The sequence below is a fragment of the Sinocyclocheilus rhinocerous genome, unplaced genomic scaffold (genome assembly GCF_001515625.1).
Source record: "Sinocyclocheilus rhinocerous isolate Xijiao unplaced genomic scaffold, SAMN03320098_v1.1 scaffold48, whole genome shotgun sequence".
Lineage (NCBI taxonomy): Eukaryota > Metazoa > Chordata > Actinopteri > Cypriniformes > Cyprinidae > Sinocyclocheilus > Sinocyclocheilus rhinocerous.
Window position 1 is genome coordinate 425,900 of NW_015635971.1, and position 19,486 is coordinate 445,385.

The 19,486-nt window shown below is 39.5% G+C and overlaps 1 protein-coding gene across 3 annotated transcripts in view; it reads right to left on the reverse strand.

Moving 5' to 3' along the window:
- Positions 1 to 19,486, reverse strand: part of LOC107747519 (E3 ubiquitin-protein ligase mib1-like) — a 72,303-nt gene that overhangs the window by 15,477 nt on the left and 37,340 nt on the right. For all 3 annotated transcript variants that reach the window (XM_016562067.1, XM_016562066.1, XM_016562065.1), the window contains exon 13: positions 1,695 to 1,827. In XM_016562067.1, coding sequence (XP_016417553.1) covers positions 1,695 to 1,827 — 133 coding nt within the window. The remainder of the gene's footprint in view (positions 1 to 1,694; positions 1,828 to 19,486) is intronic.

A 19,486-nucleotide genomic window follows, 5' to 3' on the forward strand; every position in this document is an offset into this window, starting at 1 on the left:
GTGATATTTACACTTATATCGATACATTATATAGTGCCTTACAAAGGAACACAAAAAAGTGATTATTTGGGTATTTATTCACATACCACAATAAAAAATGTTTTCACTGAGGTTCAGTAAGTCATTGTCGATATCGCTCCTCAGCTACTGAAGATGAATTGCTGCTCATGAGCATGCCTTCTAGTCCCATAGGTTGTGTTAGGAAATGGGAGCTAATGGTGATTTGTATTCAGATATTCCCTGACTGAAACCCCATAGCAACATCTCTCTGCACTACTGCAGTGCAGCTCTACTGTGGTTCGGAGGCTGAGGCTTAAGTCGCTGGTGTGAACCTTTTCTTTGTCTCTTCCTCTCTTCTGTCATGGCAGGTAGTTGACAAAGGGCTGCACTGCCAGTGCCGCATTCTCATAATGCTGCTGGAATGTTGTAATAACGTTGTTACAGTGCCGTGACATAACGCTGAGCAACAGTGGTGTGTGAAGGAGAGGCGCTAAACCAGTTAAGCCAAATTCACACATGCAGAATGTTTGAAACAGTTCAACTCGAGACCACTGTATTCTTGCAATGTTTTGCATCTAGGGGTGGGTGGTCTTCCCAAAATATCAAATCATGATCTTATGACAAAAAAAAAATCACGATCCACGATTTGAATCACGATCTTCACAATTTTGAGGCGTACTATCGAGAATATCCATACTGGAACAAAGCCTATGACTTATCTATTTGAACTATTTAAAACACAGTATTGCATTAAACAACCAAAATGGTCATTAAAGCCTGAGTTAAACTTTAAAACACTGAATCACTGTATGAATTAATTATACATTAATTCTTAAAGTTATAAAGTGATTCAGTCAAGAGCAGCGAGTGATTTTCTCTGTCTTTTTTTGTTTGATTAACAATGACACAGACAGCAGTAGGTATTTGCATTAGGCTTTAAGATGTAATGCACGGATCTAATACACTGACACGCATCAGATTTATTTCCCAATTGTTTATGTTTGAAAGACACATGATAGAGACGCATGATATAATTAGACCAGCCATAGTCATCTAACAGGCACTGCTGTAGTTTTAACATTATTATGAGGACATAAAAGATCACAATCTCTACGATTTGCCTGAAAAGTAAATCATAGACATCTTCAAGATCAATCACAATATAAAATCGTCAGATCGTCCACCCCTAATTGCATCCTATTTGCACTGAATTAAACTAGCCCCACCCAACAGGAAGTTGAAGTGGAATGCCAGGAAATTACACTAATTTCTGTTATATGAAATTATTTTCATTCTACTTCCTAAAATCCAAAATTTAATTTCCCTTCAAAATAAAATTTCCATTCAAAAAGCATTCTTCATTTAATTTTGAATGATGCAAAGCTCTGCTATCAACGTTATACATAATATTTTTTTTAAAGGGTTATCTACATTAAATATTTCTACATGAAATATCCACGAAAATATTATATTCTCTACCTTAAGAGTCACTGTGACTGTACAATGCGCCTAGTACAATGAGAGCTGGGATACTTTCTCAGCTCTTCTGGGCCCCTAATGACATTAACTGCATCAATTATCCACCTGAATCATTATCTGCACGGGTGCTTGATGCTTTCACCCTTCTAGTGGACTGAATAACCTGCTGGAGTACAGGGTGGGGCCTTCCTATAGAGCGTGTTAGAACTGCTGACCTGGTGGACTAGGAGCTCTGCTACCTCCACGTGGTTGTTGAGGGCAGCCAGGTGAAGCGCGGTATAACCATCATCCTTTTTCTCATCCACTATCCATGGCCGTGGCAATTTGGATAGCAGCACACGCATGGCACTGCAAAACAAACATACAAAATACACATTTCAGTAAGCAGGCTTTTATAAATTTGGTGAGGCTGTGAAGGTCACATGAAGGGCACTGAACTCTGGGAATCAAGGAAGCAACAGAATAAACACTAGAGTACTAAATGAGGGGAACAAGAGGTAATAGAGCAATAAAGGATAACAGAGCACTTGAACAATGACAAAACATTATTATGAGGAAGAATATTGCATGAGAATTGTATCTGGTGATACTTTAAGATGTAAATAGCAGGCACAATTACACAAGTGACAATAAAGATCCATCATGAAAACAAGTGAGCATGGCTATTAAAAACATTTGATCTTAAAAGTTGAATGCTGTCTTAATGTCTCCAAAAAAAATCTAAAAGATACAGTACATTGAGTACACCGAGTACATTGATCATTTAGTCACATACTGGCTGATTTATCCGTCCAGTACTTGAGTAGGTGACCAAAATGTACATTTAAGTAAGTGCATATGAATGTAAAACACAGGGAATATATGTAAAGCAGATAAAATGAAGACCGTAGAGCCCTAAGGACGTCAAAGGGGCCTTTGGAACAGCCAATAGAGAGGCCATGCCACCCATCCAATCCCCGGAAAAACTGACATACCCAAGCAATCTCATCAGGCCATGCCAAATCAAGCAAATATCACTTCATGCAGCACAGGGTTAGTATTCTCAACTGCCTTTGAGCGTTAAGGTTGTTAAAATATCATTGGTGGGATGAGTGGAAATAAATGAGGATGCATCTAAATGAAGAGAAAAGAAAAAAGAAACTGATGAATGTAATTTCAGAGATGAGGTAGATTTGTGGAAGCCTCTGAAGTACTGCTTTTTGCTGCAGGGTGGATTCTGGTAAACCCAAAGCCAGTCCCTAGTTTCTTAGGTAGTGTGGAGAGAAAGCATCAGCGCAGTATACATTTGGAGCGCTGTGCAGCAAAGCAGCTGTACTGCAGTGTACACGGCATGCACACACGCACAGCCCAGTTACATCTTTACACCTGCAATGCTCATGGAGTTTGTGGATATGCCCCTTAAATTATGTACTACTGATCAACTGATGCATAAGTTTAAAAAAATGTGATCGTCAATGGAGTGAAGAAATTCAAAATGATCACACAAAGATAACCGTGGTTTCGATACATGCAGCAAGACCCATGAAACTCTTTTGAGTGTATGTTAAGTTTTACAACAATTGGTGCATACGGGGGCAAGAAATGGTGACAGACTGCACCCGCAAAAACATCCCGCTCAGGATAGTAGCCAATATAGAAAACGGCCTGGCACTGGTGCATTCTTGTATTAGCCAGAATGCGATGGATCATTGGCAGCAAGTCACTGGCATTGTGAGTGGCAAGCCCTTCTAGATGCGGCGTAGACTGACAGGCTGCCTGCCACAGTGGTGGAAATGGGCAGGCATTAATATTAACGCAACTCCTGGCACTACTGCATTGCATCAGCTTGTTGAGGAGTTTAAAGAACACAAACTATGCAGTCTGTGGTAGGGCTGTCATAATGACTGAAAAACTAAATTTGAATTTTTTACTTAAATATTATCAAAATTCGAAGTGGGATGGGGAAAAACCGCCATAACGACTTTAGACATTTTTTAAAAGTTGAACTTGCATTAATTTTACATGGCTTTCTAAACATGCCGCTCTCTGCGAGACGCGAGTGCAACGCTGATAGATGTCCCTCTAGAAAATGTGATAAATATGCGTTCTGTGTGAACGGCTTGGTTTCAGTTTTGACGTAAACAACATCATCTCCACACTGATGCTCTCGTTTTCCGCAATATATTGAATGAACAACGTAGCAGCGCCGCATTTAGTGGGTTCAACTGGATAGGCTAACAAAGGCATTCAAATGCAATCAATGACACATACATCATCATTGCATCTCGTGTGCCACTGATAAGGCTGCCTGACGGCTGACGCAGACTTTAAATTTGAATGCAACGTTTTTGCATTCGAATGTGGATTTTTTTTTTCTTCAATTCGACGAATATTTTAAATTCGATTTTTTTTTTGACAGCCCTAGTCTGTGGCACAAACCCCTTGTAATTCCTTCCTGGAAATGATTTGTTCTACTGTGAGCAAGGGGAAAAGGAGATGATGAATGGTTTGTTATTGGTGGCAAACCTTTATAGGGTCTTGATAATCGACTTGACGTAGGTAACAGTCTCCAAATAAGAGGTGAAGAACAAGGCTCAGAAGCAGCAATGAGGCTGAAGTAGCCGTATGAACACCCAAATGAACATGGGGGCAAATGTAAAACTGAAAAGAGCGGAAAAGGCAGGAGGGAGAGATAAGGTGAAGGAGAAGCACGATGGAACTGGGTCACCCTGTGAGATACGAAGATCCCTCAGGAGCATGCAGACGAGGCCTGTTGTCTCTGGTAGCCACATGGTAATTTGTCATAGGCCTGAAGCTCACTGTTACTAGGAAGGAAAAGGTGAACACTACCTTACAGTATAGCACACGCAATTTGTTAGCAGCAGAGCTGAACGCTCCAATCTTTTCAATGCAGCAAAGAGTGAAGCAACTATATGATAGGCCTGGATAAGATGAACTAGTCAACTCTGGGAACACTGGAATAAGCACCACCTTGTATGAAGACTTCAAGACTATAATGTTGTGAAGTTAGATGGCATGGTGCTCCTGGCATACACTATGGGTGAGAAATGTGACAATTTATGCTCATATAAATGAGCACTCCACACATAAAAATGGTGTGTGGCTGTACAATTGGCTGTAACTTTTTCCTTATCTTTATGTATACCAAACACGATTATAAATAATAGCCCGATGCCTATAATAATGCCAATGGACCTTGCTTGAAAGAATAAAAAGAACGAACAATGGCTGAAATGAGACCAAGTAATTTAAACTTTAAGAACAATCAAGACAGAAAGTGGGTCTGCATCCCAGAATGTCTGCTGAGTTAAGAAGAGTTAGTTATTAAAGGTGGGGTAAGCGATTTTTCAAAAACGCTTTAGAAAACTGATTCGGGCCGAGTAGCAAAACAAACTTGTAGCCAATCAGCAGTACGGGACGTGTCCACTCATGATGTGGAGGAGAGAGCGTTCAGTGCACATGACGGACATTAGCCGAGCGACAGAAAGATAGAGATGCCTGATAAAAAAAAACAAAAGAGGAAAACGTCTGCGGAACAAAAGAAGGCTTAAGGCAAGAAGTAGGACCCGTGTAAATATTGGATCCGCTTTCCAGCGCTGAGAGAACTCAAGGAGCGGAAGGCCTGCGATCGGACACCGAGGTTTCTTGTTTCTTCTCGATAGGTGAGTAACACCATGTCTGCGCCGCAACAGCTAAAGTCTGTCTAGTACACTGGACGCAACAAAGCGACCGTTGAAAATCATTTGAAATGTGTGTCAATACTGGTGTAGACACGGTGTAACATTGGTTTTGCTTTGTTTCACAGAACTAATCGTTGCCTGGGTTGCGTACGCATGTGTGGGGCGGAGCTATCAAAATAGGGGCGAGACCCTTTTGGGGTAGGGGCGTGTTTGTTTTGGTGATTTCAAATGTCAACATTGGCTACCAGAAATCGCTTACCCCACCTTTAAGTGCAGCTTGCATAATGCCTTCTTTAAAGTGACTTCCTACCAACTTTGTCTTTATTGGACACATGGCTGTGAACTTGTAATAAATCCATTAGCATAAAAAGTGTGGTTAATCACTGAATTTCTACATTGATTGTAACTGAAGAGTCTGATATAGTAAAAGATTTTGTGAAAATGTGAGGAAGAAGGTATTGCAGAACACATTACAAACTTTAATTTGCTTAATTTTACAGATGTCTGTCTCGCACAAATTATCTGAATCAACGAGGGACCCAATGGCACAGTAATATCTGTGACCTAATTATGTATTCCGTTTCTAGAGGCATATTGATAAAAAAAAACAAACTCCAAATCCAAAACATTGCTGCACTCACATGGCAACAAATAATAATATGTATGCTACAAGAATATCAAAACAAAAAATATAAGACCTATGGTATTTCAAACAGGAAATATAAATCCATATTTCACTTAGACTATGCATGATATATAGGTGTTATTTATCAAAAAACATTAAATGTAAATGCTTACAGGGATCCAAAACGCATAATAAATACAAATTCCTGGATGCATGATTGATTTAAAATTGTTTTTTACACTTTTTCTAGATTGGAGGGAAGATGACATTTGACAGTGAGTTAACACTGAGAATTGTCTCCTTTGTGTAGTGTTGAAAAATTATTCGATTGGTAGCTGACTCACTTAGGGGAGTGGTAGACATCACTGCTATAAATCTTAGGCTTTAAATGAATCCAACCCCAAGCTGTTTACTCGAGGTGGGTAAATTCAATCCACCAAAGTAGCTCTGCTGGTGTCCAAACTCTTCAGAAACAAGCAGCAAAGAAACACTAAACTAACAAGCCAGCAGACAGATGTCTAATAAGCGTGTATTAAGGATACAATTGGGTGCACTTAAAGTTAGATGCCCATTAACAGCAGTATGATGCATTGCTGACAGGATGATTTAATGATCTGCATTGGGGTTCTATTTACAGTTTGCTCAAGCATTACGGTCACAAAATGCATTTATAATACATTTAGGTCTTGCCAAGTAAAGAGTATTAATAGTGTAATCTAGGAGTCTGACCAAAATCTTATATCATGCTATAAATTATTTTGGTAACACTTTATTTTACGGACCAATTCTCACTATTAACTAGTTGTTTATTAGCATGCATGTTACTAGCATATTGGCTTTTTATTAGTACTTATTAGGCACATATTAATTACTTATTCTGCATGACCATTTTCTAGATCCTTTAACCCAACCCAATACATAAACTTAAAAACTACATTGCTATTAATTATCAGCAAATTAGGAGTTGAGAGTTTATTGAGGGAAAACTCTTAATAGCGATTGTGTGTTCCCTAATCTAAAGTGTTACCATTATTATTTTTTTTATTATTACAGGAACTGTATTTAGCATGGCATGGTTATTTTTGATTGAAATAGAGCTTCAATATTATTTTTTTATTTTTTGCATTACATAACCATGTAATGTCTATTTTTCAACCATACAGTGAGTTTAAAAATGAATTTAAATTCATGTCATTTGATTTTTGTCACTTAAATGTATCTTGCTTTTTCCTGCTTTTGCTTTTCAACAAACATTTAAAAAAATTTAAATAAAATACAATTCCAATTATATGTTTTTGTAGATCAATGCAGAAAAGTGTTATATAGAGGCAAGTCATCTTTAAACTAAGGGGATGCTGGAAAAGTACCATCAATAGAAACTATTTATTTTTGAACTCAAAGCGCAGATGCTAGCTGAATCATGAGGCCATCAGTGCTCAACTTCTCCATCATTCTCTTACCTGTCAATTTGAGTTAAGTAGATACAGTGACCTCCAAGTGACCATATGGGTTTCTATAGCAACCATGTATGAATTATTCAACTCTTGAGCATGGGTCAGTTATTAACTTGGGTCACTATGCAAATGCAAACTGTAAATGCTACTGATGCACGGACACAGTTGGGGTGTCTTTGTGCTCCAATAAATTTTGACTCATTAATGGGAGGAATTAGAAGTGATTGGAAGTCAACCGAATATCTATTGAATAACATTGAGTCGAGTCTAGAAAAGGACCATCATAAAATGTTAAATCCTTTTTGAACAGGGATGAAGGTTACAACTAGAAATAAAACTGTTCTTAAAGCAATGGCAAGTACAAGCTATCATAAAAACAGCATATCAGTTTTAAATGCTATAAAATATCATACTTGCGTTTGATACTTAAAGTATTATTAATTATTCTAGTGCTTCACTTACGTTATATACCCACCTCCCTTGCTGCTACTCATGATATCATTCACAGTCATGTGACACCACATTCATTATGACACCAACCACAACAACTATTGGCTCAGAATTATGACTTGGCCAACCCCCAGAACAAGAGCAAGTGATTTGATTGGGCAAAAGGCAGTTTGGCTTTGGATAGTCTGGCTTGATTGATTACAGTCCTTTACCCCAGTGGAGGTGGACATATGCATGTGGGGGAAAGGTTGAAATGTGCATTGTCCAAATAGTTCTCCATTTTTGGTTGCAATGAAACCAGCAAATCGTCTAGTAGGTGATTTATGGAAAAGTGGAATATACAAATTATATATTCCATATATATAAGCCACCACTCCTGCCTTATTAACATAAAAAGACTACACTATGAAGTCAATGTTCCTTGTCTATTAACCACAAGCTTGACTATATGATACATTCAAAGTCATTGAACAGCTTTGCATGAAAAACATAGTTGTTCAAGGCACATCTTCCTTTCTGATTCAGACATCACTCCATTCGTTGTAATAACTGGACCTTCTCTTTGTTTACAAATGTGATACAGCACTTGCAACCACGCAAAGACGCCTGACGTGAAAATGACATTTCTCGCAAAATCAGAACAGCTCAAGCTACAAATCTTTATTATAAGCTTACTGTTGTAAATTGAGGCAACGAGTCACTTTTGAACAGATTCTATTTTAGATTTATTTTTTGGCCTTTTGAACTGATGGATATGACAGTGAGAGAGTGGGCAGGAAACAAAGATGACAGGATCAACAAGGACCATGAACGGGATTCGAACTTCGGTTGCATGAAAAGCAGCCATGCTACATTTTGGAGTGGTGCCCATGAGGCTACTGGCTCGGACAAACTGATTTTTTTTTTTTACTTGTTCAATAATAGATTTTTGTTAATTTTAACTTAAAAAAAAACTCTTATATTGGATTGTTGTGCAATATTTTTAGGTATTCCAAGTATTAACCAATTATAATCACCAATTAAAATTTACACCTATGCCCTCTGAGTCATAATTTTAAATAAAACATGGTTGAAATGAGTTGGATCCAATGCTACTCATATTGTTGGGTTTTTCTACCATTGGGTATTACAGTAAATGTGTAGGTCTGTTTAGAGCTGAGGTGAGAGATCAGAGTGGAACAGTGGTACAGCTGCAGTGGGGCTGCGTGGAACAATGGCCAGGAGCTGAGAGACCCGTTGCCACAGGCTTCCCCCGACAGCACTCAGGTCGGCCCTTCATAAATCACTTTTATGCCGTGTGCCGCTCAGCAGCTTTACCCGCTCCCTGATGGAATGCTTAAAGGGCTGAGGATCAGGGGAGAGAGAAACAGACTACGAAAAAAAAACAGGGTGGAGGATCTAATGTTATAATCAAAAAAACTGAATATGGAGAGCGTGTTTAGGCTAAATTCAACATTGCACAAGACAATCTCATGAGGTGAAGGTGTTTTTCATCCTCAAAGAATAAAACCAAATTTCTTGATTCATTCGCCAACCTAAAAATTGCTGTAGAATGCCAAATAAGAAATCAAATCTCGCTCCCTAGACAGGTCTGTTGTATGTAATCAATCCCATACAGTCTTAAGAGCTGTGCCAAATTTAATCAGACAAATACCATTAAAAAAAGTCATTTGTCTTTTTGTGCAGACCCCAAGGCCCATAGTAATTAAAACCCCTGCTTAACTCAATACTTATTACCATTCAGTCAGTCATTGCAAAGCTTGTCAACCTCACACTATTGAAACTTAAGCTAAAACAGCCATGTTTTCATTTTGATGAGGGGTGGCGTTCTCTGAAGATTCATTTTATGAGGTCGAAGGTTTTTGGGTGATGTTTTTAAGTTTTCTTGAGTGAGTGGTTCACTAACTGCTAGTTTAACTGCTAGCCCCATGAACTGTAAAATGTATCTGTTTGGCTGAGGGTTGGGCCTCAAGCTAATGCATTACTCAAGAGTGCATTACACCTGGCAAATAGTCAATTTTAGTAACGCCCATAAATACAGAGAGCATTTGAATGCCAATACGTTAGACTGTGAACACATTAATTGAATTGTACTTCACAATAATAATAAAAAAAAAGACTTTTAAGGTTCTGCAAGCATTACACCATCTTAAGGATTTTTTTTATCTTATCCAGAGTTTTTTTTTTTTAGTAATCTAATGCAAGTTAGAAACCTATTTTTGTAATTCTCAAAGGCTTGCCCAACACTGCCAAGAGCTATAGAAGATGGGAGAGGAGAAGCCTCAGGACAATTACCAACTAGAGATTTACATTGTTTAACAGAGACATTACACTAAACGATGTGAAAACATTACTTTGAGAGATTAGATAATGCCTTGAGTGCTGTAATTATCTCAGTGTGGTGGTGGGTGGACTGCAGAGGTAGCATTGTTACTGCAGGTAGAGAGACGCAGCAGTGGAGGACAAAGCCGTGAGATGACATTGCCGGCTAAAACCAACTCACCGCACTGAATGATGGGACCTCCTAATTAAACATTTCTGTGGTTGTGCCTCAGGAAGCCTGAATGTGGCTCTTGAAAATTAATGAAAAGCTCAAGAGGCATGTCCCAGAACCAAGACAAATAATATGCTCAATACGAGTTTGACAGCTGCAGCCAGATAGTTATGCTAGTGTCCTTTGAAATGCCGTAACAGGTTTGATCCAAATTGAACTCTAGTACTCTATAGACTTTTCATAAACCTTCAAGCACTATTCACACTCCCCCTCTTCTCTCACACCTAACTGCGTATGTTACTAAGCATAGTGACAAGGAGAGGTAAGATCTACCATATGCAGCATGTTCCGGCACTATTTAAAAGAGAACTGAGAGTACGATGGGGGTGTTCAGACGGAAAGTTAGAGTAGGGGGTGGAGAGGTTGGGTGTTAGAAAAACAGGGGAGGGGAAACAAGTGAGGGAAATAAAAGTGGAACCATGAGAGACAACTTTATTTGGCGCTACTAAAAATAACACAGCGAATAGCAGCCCGGCAAGCCGGAGCTGTGCTAACACAGGCTAGCTACTTGCCTTGCTGGACACACAATCAATAGGTGGAACGCTGAATGGGAGACTTCCCAGAGCTTGTAGGGGGACAGCTGCCTCGGTGCAAGGAGGGGGGTTATTTTTTGCACTGGTTGACTAAATATGGTCACAGGGAGGTGAGCGAGATACTGAAGAGGAGCTGGTTCTAAAATGCTTCCCCTGCTAAAAAGTGCTAATGATTTAGCTTTTTGAGGTGCAACAGCTGGCTCCTTTTGTGGCTAGTGGCTTTTCGTTCACTTTCAAGAACACCATGGAGATGACGTCTCTCTGAAATCAGATGGGGTGATGAACGCAAAATAATCACCTCTAGTCAGATTTACCAAGAAAAGGTATAACGGTTTACAATAAAAAGTTATATGCAATCATCAGAGAAGCAACGATCTGCATACTTGGCGGGTTGTTGATGCACTTTTGTTTCCAAATTAAAACGGCTACTTTTCACCTTTCCTCTTTATAAATTTATTATGAAAGGAAACACAAAAAATGACTTAAGAAGATAAAACTGCAGTTTAAAAATTATGTAGATCAGAAATATACTAGCCAAAAAGCCAAGCGCTAAAGTGCTAGAGAAATCTCAAGCAGTCATGCACATCTTTCACAGAATTCACTGAGAATGCACATGCTAGAGATGGAAGGGAGGAGGGGGTGAAAGTGCTGCAGTTTTTTCTGCCCGTTTTTAGAGCAGCAGCGACAGCTCCTCGTGTCAGCATGATGTCTCTCCCTGCCTAAATGTAAGCCGTGAGTATGCTTTCTTCACCCGGCTCCACCCCTTCCACTTTACCACTCGTTCCTTCTCCACAACACTCGTTCACTACCCCCCACCCCTCTTCGTCAGAGAAGCTGAATCAGCGAGTTGGGCATGCGATGACTGCAGCAGCTGGAGAACTCCGGAGGTCATTATGGCTCTTCACACACAGGAGAGAAGAAAGAGGGAGGAGCAGAGAGCGGAGGAAACTGAGCCGACAGGTAATATATGCTCCCCGTGCCTTCCTCCCTCCGGACGGAGAGTTTGCCCCCCATGCCGACTAATCCGCACTGACGTCTCAGCTTTTTTCTTCTCTGTTCTGGATACACTGGGGGTTAAGCACGTGGCTGGTCAGCCGCGGTGTGGTCGGTTAGAGTGAGTGGAATTTACAGCTCTGCAGCAGCATGATGAGAAAAACTACTTCTCTGGGAACACCTCGGGAAATGTAAGTGCTTCCCCCCAAAAACGGCAGGGGTGTGTGAAACAGTCGGACAGACAGGTGTAGGTAAAACGGGGGAAAGTTGCTGTCATCTGTATGGATTTGCTTGCTTGCTCGCTCGCTAGAATACTGTTTCCACCTCACTCGCTCGCTCTTGTGCCCTACCTCATTCTCTCCATGTCTCTGGCTTTTCCAGTGCTGGTCAGGCAGCAGGCTGCTGCAGCACAGCACTCTCTGGTTCATTACCCCCTCGTGGCTGCAGCAGCAGCAAAGACATCTAAAAGACGGACTCAGAAACTCACTGTCCCTGAAACGTGCAGCTTTTATCTTGGATCTTTTCTCTGAGGCACTTTCAGATGGAATACAACTCAATCGGGATGGTTACACACTTAGCCAACACTCAATTTTCCAGTGGCCAGCCATAATTACTGGAACCATGTTTGGTGTTTCAAGACCGTTTTTGTAACAGCAGGGGGACAGGTGTACGCTAGCCATGAAGGGACATTGGTGTCACAGTGGGACGCAAGTTTCAGGCCAGGTGGGGGGTGAATCGGATTGATGGAAAAACAGATGTGCTGGCATATTAATTCTCCAAGGAGGGCGGTTCGGTAGCTGCTGGATATGCGTGTCAGTGAGTGAACCCACAACACCCAGGGTAGTAACCCAGTTTCTCTCTGTCTCTCTGCATGCTTTCTAATCACTAGGCAGGGGCAGAGCTGTAGTGCTGCAGTGCCATCTCCCCCTCTCAACACATTCATCCCTAAATCTTTACTAACACTTTGGCGCCACAAGAGTCCAGCCATACCTCGCCATCATATCTAACCCCGTCAAGCACCACAAACTCATCCAGGATTTCCAACCCTGCCCAGAATAGCCTGTCTAAGTGTCCTTCTGTTATGTTTCCACCCCTGCACCTCTCCTTTTGGCCTGGTATTGGATAGGCTCCTGAGAGGAGGGGGATAAGACAGGGCGGTGTTGACTTGTGGAATGTGTGGAGCTGGAGCAAAGATTCATTAGAGAGCTACTGAACATTTCATGCTGCCATGCAAACAGTTATTGATCTCTAGCACACATTAGAGCTCTAGACAAGCTTCTAGAACACACCCAGGTAAAAAAAAGGAACATGGGGGGTTGCACATAAAAAGAAGGGGTTAAAAAAAGAAGAAAAACGGAGTAGGAGAGGAGAATCAGCACACTCGTTACCAATCACTACTGCTGAGTGGGCATTAGCTCTTGCATGCGACCTCTGGCCTGGTCTGTGTGGCTAAAGACCAAATCCTGCTCACAATAGCTTCCTGTTCCACTTGGATCAACCTCATTTTTGGACCTCAGCAACCAGTCTGACATACAACTGAGAATGTGGTTAAACAACGGACAACCAGATGGAAAACGGGTGGAAAGGAGATTCATACCATGTTCAGGACACTGTTACATTAGAAATACGTTTTCTATTTGTTTTGTTTTTTCTAAGGAGTCCTTTGAATTTTCATGGACAACAAGAACTCCAGGCAACAAGGACAGCGCAGGACCACTTTCCATATTTTTACCAATTTCAGAAAAAGACTTTTTACCAAAAAAAAAAATGATCTACCGACTTGATTAAACATGTGTTTGGTTTAAATAAGGGCCGCGCTAACCTAACATCATATCAGAGAAGGTAAGGAAACTCAGCTGTGTCTGGGGCTGCCTACTTGGTGTACATACTTCTTTATGTGCCCATATGAACATATGACAGCTATGGAATGTAAAGAAGTATGTATTCTTGGTCAGGTGCTGATCCTCAGTTTATAAAATGTGCCATGATTCTCTATATCACTGAATATGGGTACATGGAAACAGTGTGATGGGTTTTGTAACTGGGGTGCAGAAACTTACTGCAGCAGTGGATTCTGAGAGAAGTTGCTGCTCTTCGGTGACTTCACCAGCAGTCCACGCCGCCTCTCCCTAATTTAGCAATTGACATGCTAGATAGTTCATTCTGACAGACTGTCATGCTATAGTTTATTTCTGCAGGTAGACTAACATTAAAATAATGGTTTGTAGTGCCCACCTTCTTTAAAGAATGAATTCATTCACTCCTACCAAAAGATCCAATAACGGCTCGAGACATCGCCATAGGAACAGGAGCTCCTTTCATTATTGGAGGGTTTGCTGCATTCTAAGCTTTGAATTGTGGCCAGCTGCAACTAAGATCCTGTTTCTGCAGGAGTGGCATGCGCCAGAACCATTAATACCTTAATCTTTTTAAACTTGCCTAGAGAGGGTAAGTTTAGGACAACTTCAATTTTTTGTCCCTTAAAAGTTTTATCTTGCTACAGGGAAGCTGCTGAGGTAACAGTTCCCTAAAGGTGAGCAGAGCTTGGCTATTAAAAGGGAAGATTCTCTCACATTTTGGGATAGTACCGTTGTCTGTTTCACCCTGACACCCGTTCCTGCCCCTGTTGTTCATGTTTGCTAGGCTTGCCAAATGCTTTGCTGGACCACAGAGTAGTCAGATTAGAGGATGGAAAAGTGACAATGCAGGATCAGAGTTGGGTCTGCCTGTCAGCTGATTCTAATTGTCCTACAAAAGGTAGAATGGGGGCCTTTAGAAGAGGACCTCTTTTTCATTTTTGGACTACTGGTGTGCAGCAGGTTACAATAAGAATGATTGTAAAAACAGCAGAATGAATGTACAAGTACAACAAATGTATTATACAATGGTGAACTTTTAAACCGATGATCAAACAGTTGTGGGAGGGGACAAGATAGCAGAGGACAGTTATACTTTCAAGAGTTTGAATGCATCCCTGCTCCGGGTGTTTGGCGGTACACCACGTCATCTATCTACTGAGGTAATACTTGATTCAAGGTTAAGACTAAGGTCAGAGCACCGCTGCAATTTCTTGCATAGCATCTGATAAAAGCTTCTGTTTTAAACCTCTCACTCACTCGTGTTACCGATCAAGGAAAATGTAAAGTACGCATTGTGTGCAAAGATACAGTAAGGGTTTTTGGTCATGACTGGAGCCTGGGAGAGCTTGTGGCCCATTTTTCTGAATGTCAGACACTCCCATCTGTCCTCTGTAGGGCTGTGCTCTTTCCATTTTTGTGCACCGCTTGCTGTATGGTTCGCTCCTGTCAGTCGTGTGGCTGTGTTCCCTCTTTCTCGCCCTCAACCCCAGACTGAGTGACACCCACAGCAGATGCTGACATTATCAAATGTTCAGCTGCTGTCCCTGGCTTTTGCCCTCTTATGGCCAGTGTATTTGGGGGCTGAACTTTGCCGCAAACGAGTATCTGTTTAACGCAGGGAGGGGGATCTGTGGTGTAAATAGCACTTTACTGACCCCTCTCTAATAAGCGCCATATTGAGCAGCAATGACCCCTTGCTTACACTCTCAGCTGGCAACCTGCTAAGGAGCTAAAGAGGCTTTTTGGCTGCCTCTAAGCTGATGGACAGTTGACTGCATCTTACAAAGCAACACTGTGGCTTGTGGCGCTCACAATGCGTCACCAAATTGTTTTGTGGAGTTGCTTCTGTCCCGGACTGTGACTGATATGTAGTACAAATATCTTTATTAGTCATTGAGCAGTCTCAGAGGAGCTCTTACCACACTCCCTTATTGTATTAAGTGAGCAAATTAGCCCGACAATTTAGCTGAGTATGACTGAATCTTTTCCAAATTTAGAAAGTGACAACTACAAACAACAGCACATGCTGACATCTTGATCGCCCATGTGACACTGTCCTCAGCACGCTCAATCAGCTGCTGTAATTGCTACAAGACTTGTGGACACTTGACTCAAGTGCACAATGATGGATTATTATATTTTTAGTACATTTCTCTTTTTAACAAAGAGAAAGGAAACCTTTGGGAGTGCAGTGAAATGTATTTTTGATAGCTGTAGAGAATCAGTCTGAAATGAGCCCATGTGACATTTTATGTCACGTTTCACAAAGTTTTACTGCTTAAGGTCATGAAACAGGGTCACATAAGCTGTTTCTTATCAGTCTCATTAACAGCAAACCACAATGCTTTGCTAAAGCTGGTAAAATGGAACCAAATCACCTCTTCAATGGATTTGGTCCCCTTCAACCAGCTGTAGCTATGCTTTGATGACAACATGAATGAATGGTTTTTATCTTGCTCTTTTGTTTCCGCAGGAACTGAGATTATATATTCCATTAATTTCAGAGTGACAAAGTTTCTTCTAATAAATGTTACTACAAAGTATTGTGATTGCCTTTTCTACAAGCCAAACATATTTTTAATAGAAAAAAAGTGGGTTAAAATATAAATGCATCATTAGAAAGCAGGCAAGGATACAAAGTTCTGAAAAGAAGGTAATGTGACGCAATGGGGATGTAAAGTTGGGCTAAGACAGAAGACTGACATCCACATAACTGAACAGTACACATGGAAACGGAGAGCAAAAGAAAGTCGAGGGAGAGGGGAGGACAGCAGTTGCAGCACAAGCTCACTGCGACACATGCGGGTAGCCTGCGTGCCTCTCGGTAACCCTGCTCTGCCTGCAGACAGGGGAGTGGAGATGAAAGCCAGATGCTTCTAAATGTGGGGGGTTGTACACACAAATCAAACACAGAGAGAGTCCACCAATTATGGCCCCCTGGCACACTGACGCAGCGCAGGCATGTGGTGTGAACCTCCCTCTCCTCTGCATCAGAGCAGCATCCTTCCTTCAGTCACATGGATTACAACGCTGCATCATAATTTCACCCATAATTACGCTGATCTGCCACCATGTAATGCTGCACCTCCATGCATATCATGTATCAGTTCATATACAGAGGTAATTGACATATCCATTAACTTTTTTTTCTTTTTACAAAAATATGGTGTATGTTGTAACTTCTGTTACTGGTCTCTATTTCGATTACGATTTTCACAGTTTTTTTTTTTTAAATCATCTTTTAGTTTTTATTTAATATTTGTCCTAAGTGTAACAAGTGAAATGAGCTCATAAAATGGTCAATGACAAATAAGTGTATAAGAAAATGTGAATAAAAAAATAGTTTAAATAGTTTAAAATGTAAAATTCTTGGAAAAGTTCATGTTGGTTTTTAAAAACTGTTCTACCATTTTCAATCAAATGGTAAATTTAATGGTTCATTTGAATAAACTAAAAAATAATAATAATAATTGTGTAACCAAACAATAATATTGTCCTTACACCTTGAATACATGTGTACTTTTTTTTTTTTTTTTACAAATATCATGAAAATTAATTTATTATAAAAATCTTAATGGCCCTAAATTCATTCATTACTTCATGTGTTCTTTTTTTTTTTTTTTTTACAAATATCATGAAAGATTAATTTATATGCAAGGGCTCCCTCTACTATTTCATTTTGCTTGTCTTTTTTTTTTTTTTGCATGTTAGTCACACCATATGACATATAAGGAAAAAGTAGTAAAGCAATAGTAAAATATTATGCCTTAAACTACTTATGGTTTTCTTTTCAAGAATTTCATTCTCAGACCTGTGATCAGCTAAGAACTAAAAAAAGAAAACATGAACCAAATAATAATAATCATTATTATTATATTTGTACAGAACAACAGTAATATTACAATACTAATGTTTATGGATTAATTTCTTTTCAAACATTAAACTACAGAGCTTTTATTTTGGTGGAAAACTGCAGGAAGACTGTATATTCATATAACTAAGCTGCAGCCTACATACATAGTTAGAATTCATTGAAGAAAAAAAAATTACTGGCTAATTGGTGAGTAACTAAGGTTAATCTAGCAACCGTGTTATCCTTAGCATCTCAGCCAGGGTCAGAGTGCCAAACACCAAATAAAAATCAGCGTTGATGAGTATTCATCATTTATTTTGGCCTGGATGGGATGCTAAGGGTATCCCCGACACAAGCGGCTAAATAGTGCCACTGCCTCATGCACTGCCTTCAGAATGCAATGCATAAAACAACATATTTGCAAACACAGCATTCTGAAGTTTGCTTAGCAATTAAGGCCATTTCAAAATTTTAATCTTTCATACAGTCCCCCACCTCTCATGTGGGTCATAGTTCTCAGGATTGAATATATGGAAAGCTGTATATGGAAAAATCACATTCCTGATTCTTTAAATTATGCTTTTTTTCATCATGCATCACATCATGCTGCCATTTTTGACTTTATCCACCTCCCAAAAATATCAAAACGAATTTTACTTGCTCATAGATGTATATTCAAGTCATTGTATGGCATTTTTATTGTATTTTGAAAAAATTAATATTTCTAGATTAAAAAAAAAAAAAGTCAGTGGCTCAAAAACTGCATGGCTAATAATTACACAAATATTAGGAAAAATTATATTTTAATATTAACGTTTGAATTAAAATTGCAGTCACACTGAAATTCCTGAAAAATATACTGAAAATATATATATTAGGGGTGCTCCTAGGGCTGGGCGATATAGCAAACAAATGTATCAACGATATAATGTTTCATATCGTTTGGTATCGATAATTATTGACATTTTTTATTACCTTTTTTTAAACAGAGCAATAGAAAAAAATGTTTACATTTAACCACTATTTTTAAATTAACCCAACTTATTGAGACAAACAACAAATATTTTTTGTTTTAACAATCACACACAAAATAAAAATTAAACAAATATCTAATTTCTAATGTTTTATATGCAGATTAAATAGGTCTTAAGGAAACTTTTTACATCCCGAGGCCACAGGATGGCGCAATGAGCAAAATAATGCAGCGTAGGGCTGGACAATAATTCAATATCAATATGTATCGCGATATATTTTTTTTCAATAACGGTGATATGATTTTTAAACACATTTCCGATATTTCGATATACATTACCAGTTTCCCATACATTGATTTATTTGTGCCATTTGACTTAATCACACACAAAATAAAAATTAAACAAATATCTAATTTCTAATGTTTTATATGCAGATTAAATAGGTCTTAAGGAAACTTTTTACATCCCGAGGCCACAGGATGGCGCAATTAGCAAAATAATGCAGCGTAGGGCTGGACAATAATTCAATATCAATATGTATCGCAATATGTTTTTTCAATAACGGTGATATGATTTTTAAACACATTTCCGATATTTCGATATACATTACCAGTTTCCCATACATTGATTTATTTGTGCCATTTGACTTTGTTGAATAAACATGAGCACTGCACGTTTAAAAAAAAAATAACACGGCGCGGGTGTTTTATATGAATGTATCTCTGAAGGGAAGGATTTGAAATCAAAATAATGGATACATGTGTTTGTGGTAAACAGCCACGGATCAGTAATAGACTCCTGTGTGAAAGCACAGTCCGTGCTGCTTCCCCTCTCACAAGTCTATGAAAGATTGTATTACTGTACGGTGTAAAAAAAGATTTGCAAGGCTGAAAAATAATTTTCAGTGACAATGTTTGGATTTGAAATCAAAATAATGGATACATGTGTTTGTGGTAAACAGCCACGGATCAGTAATAGACTCCTGTGTGAAAGCACAGTCCGTGCTGCTTCCCCTCTCACAAGAGTCACCTA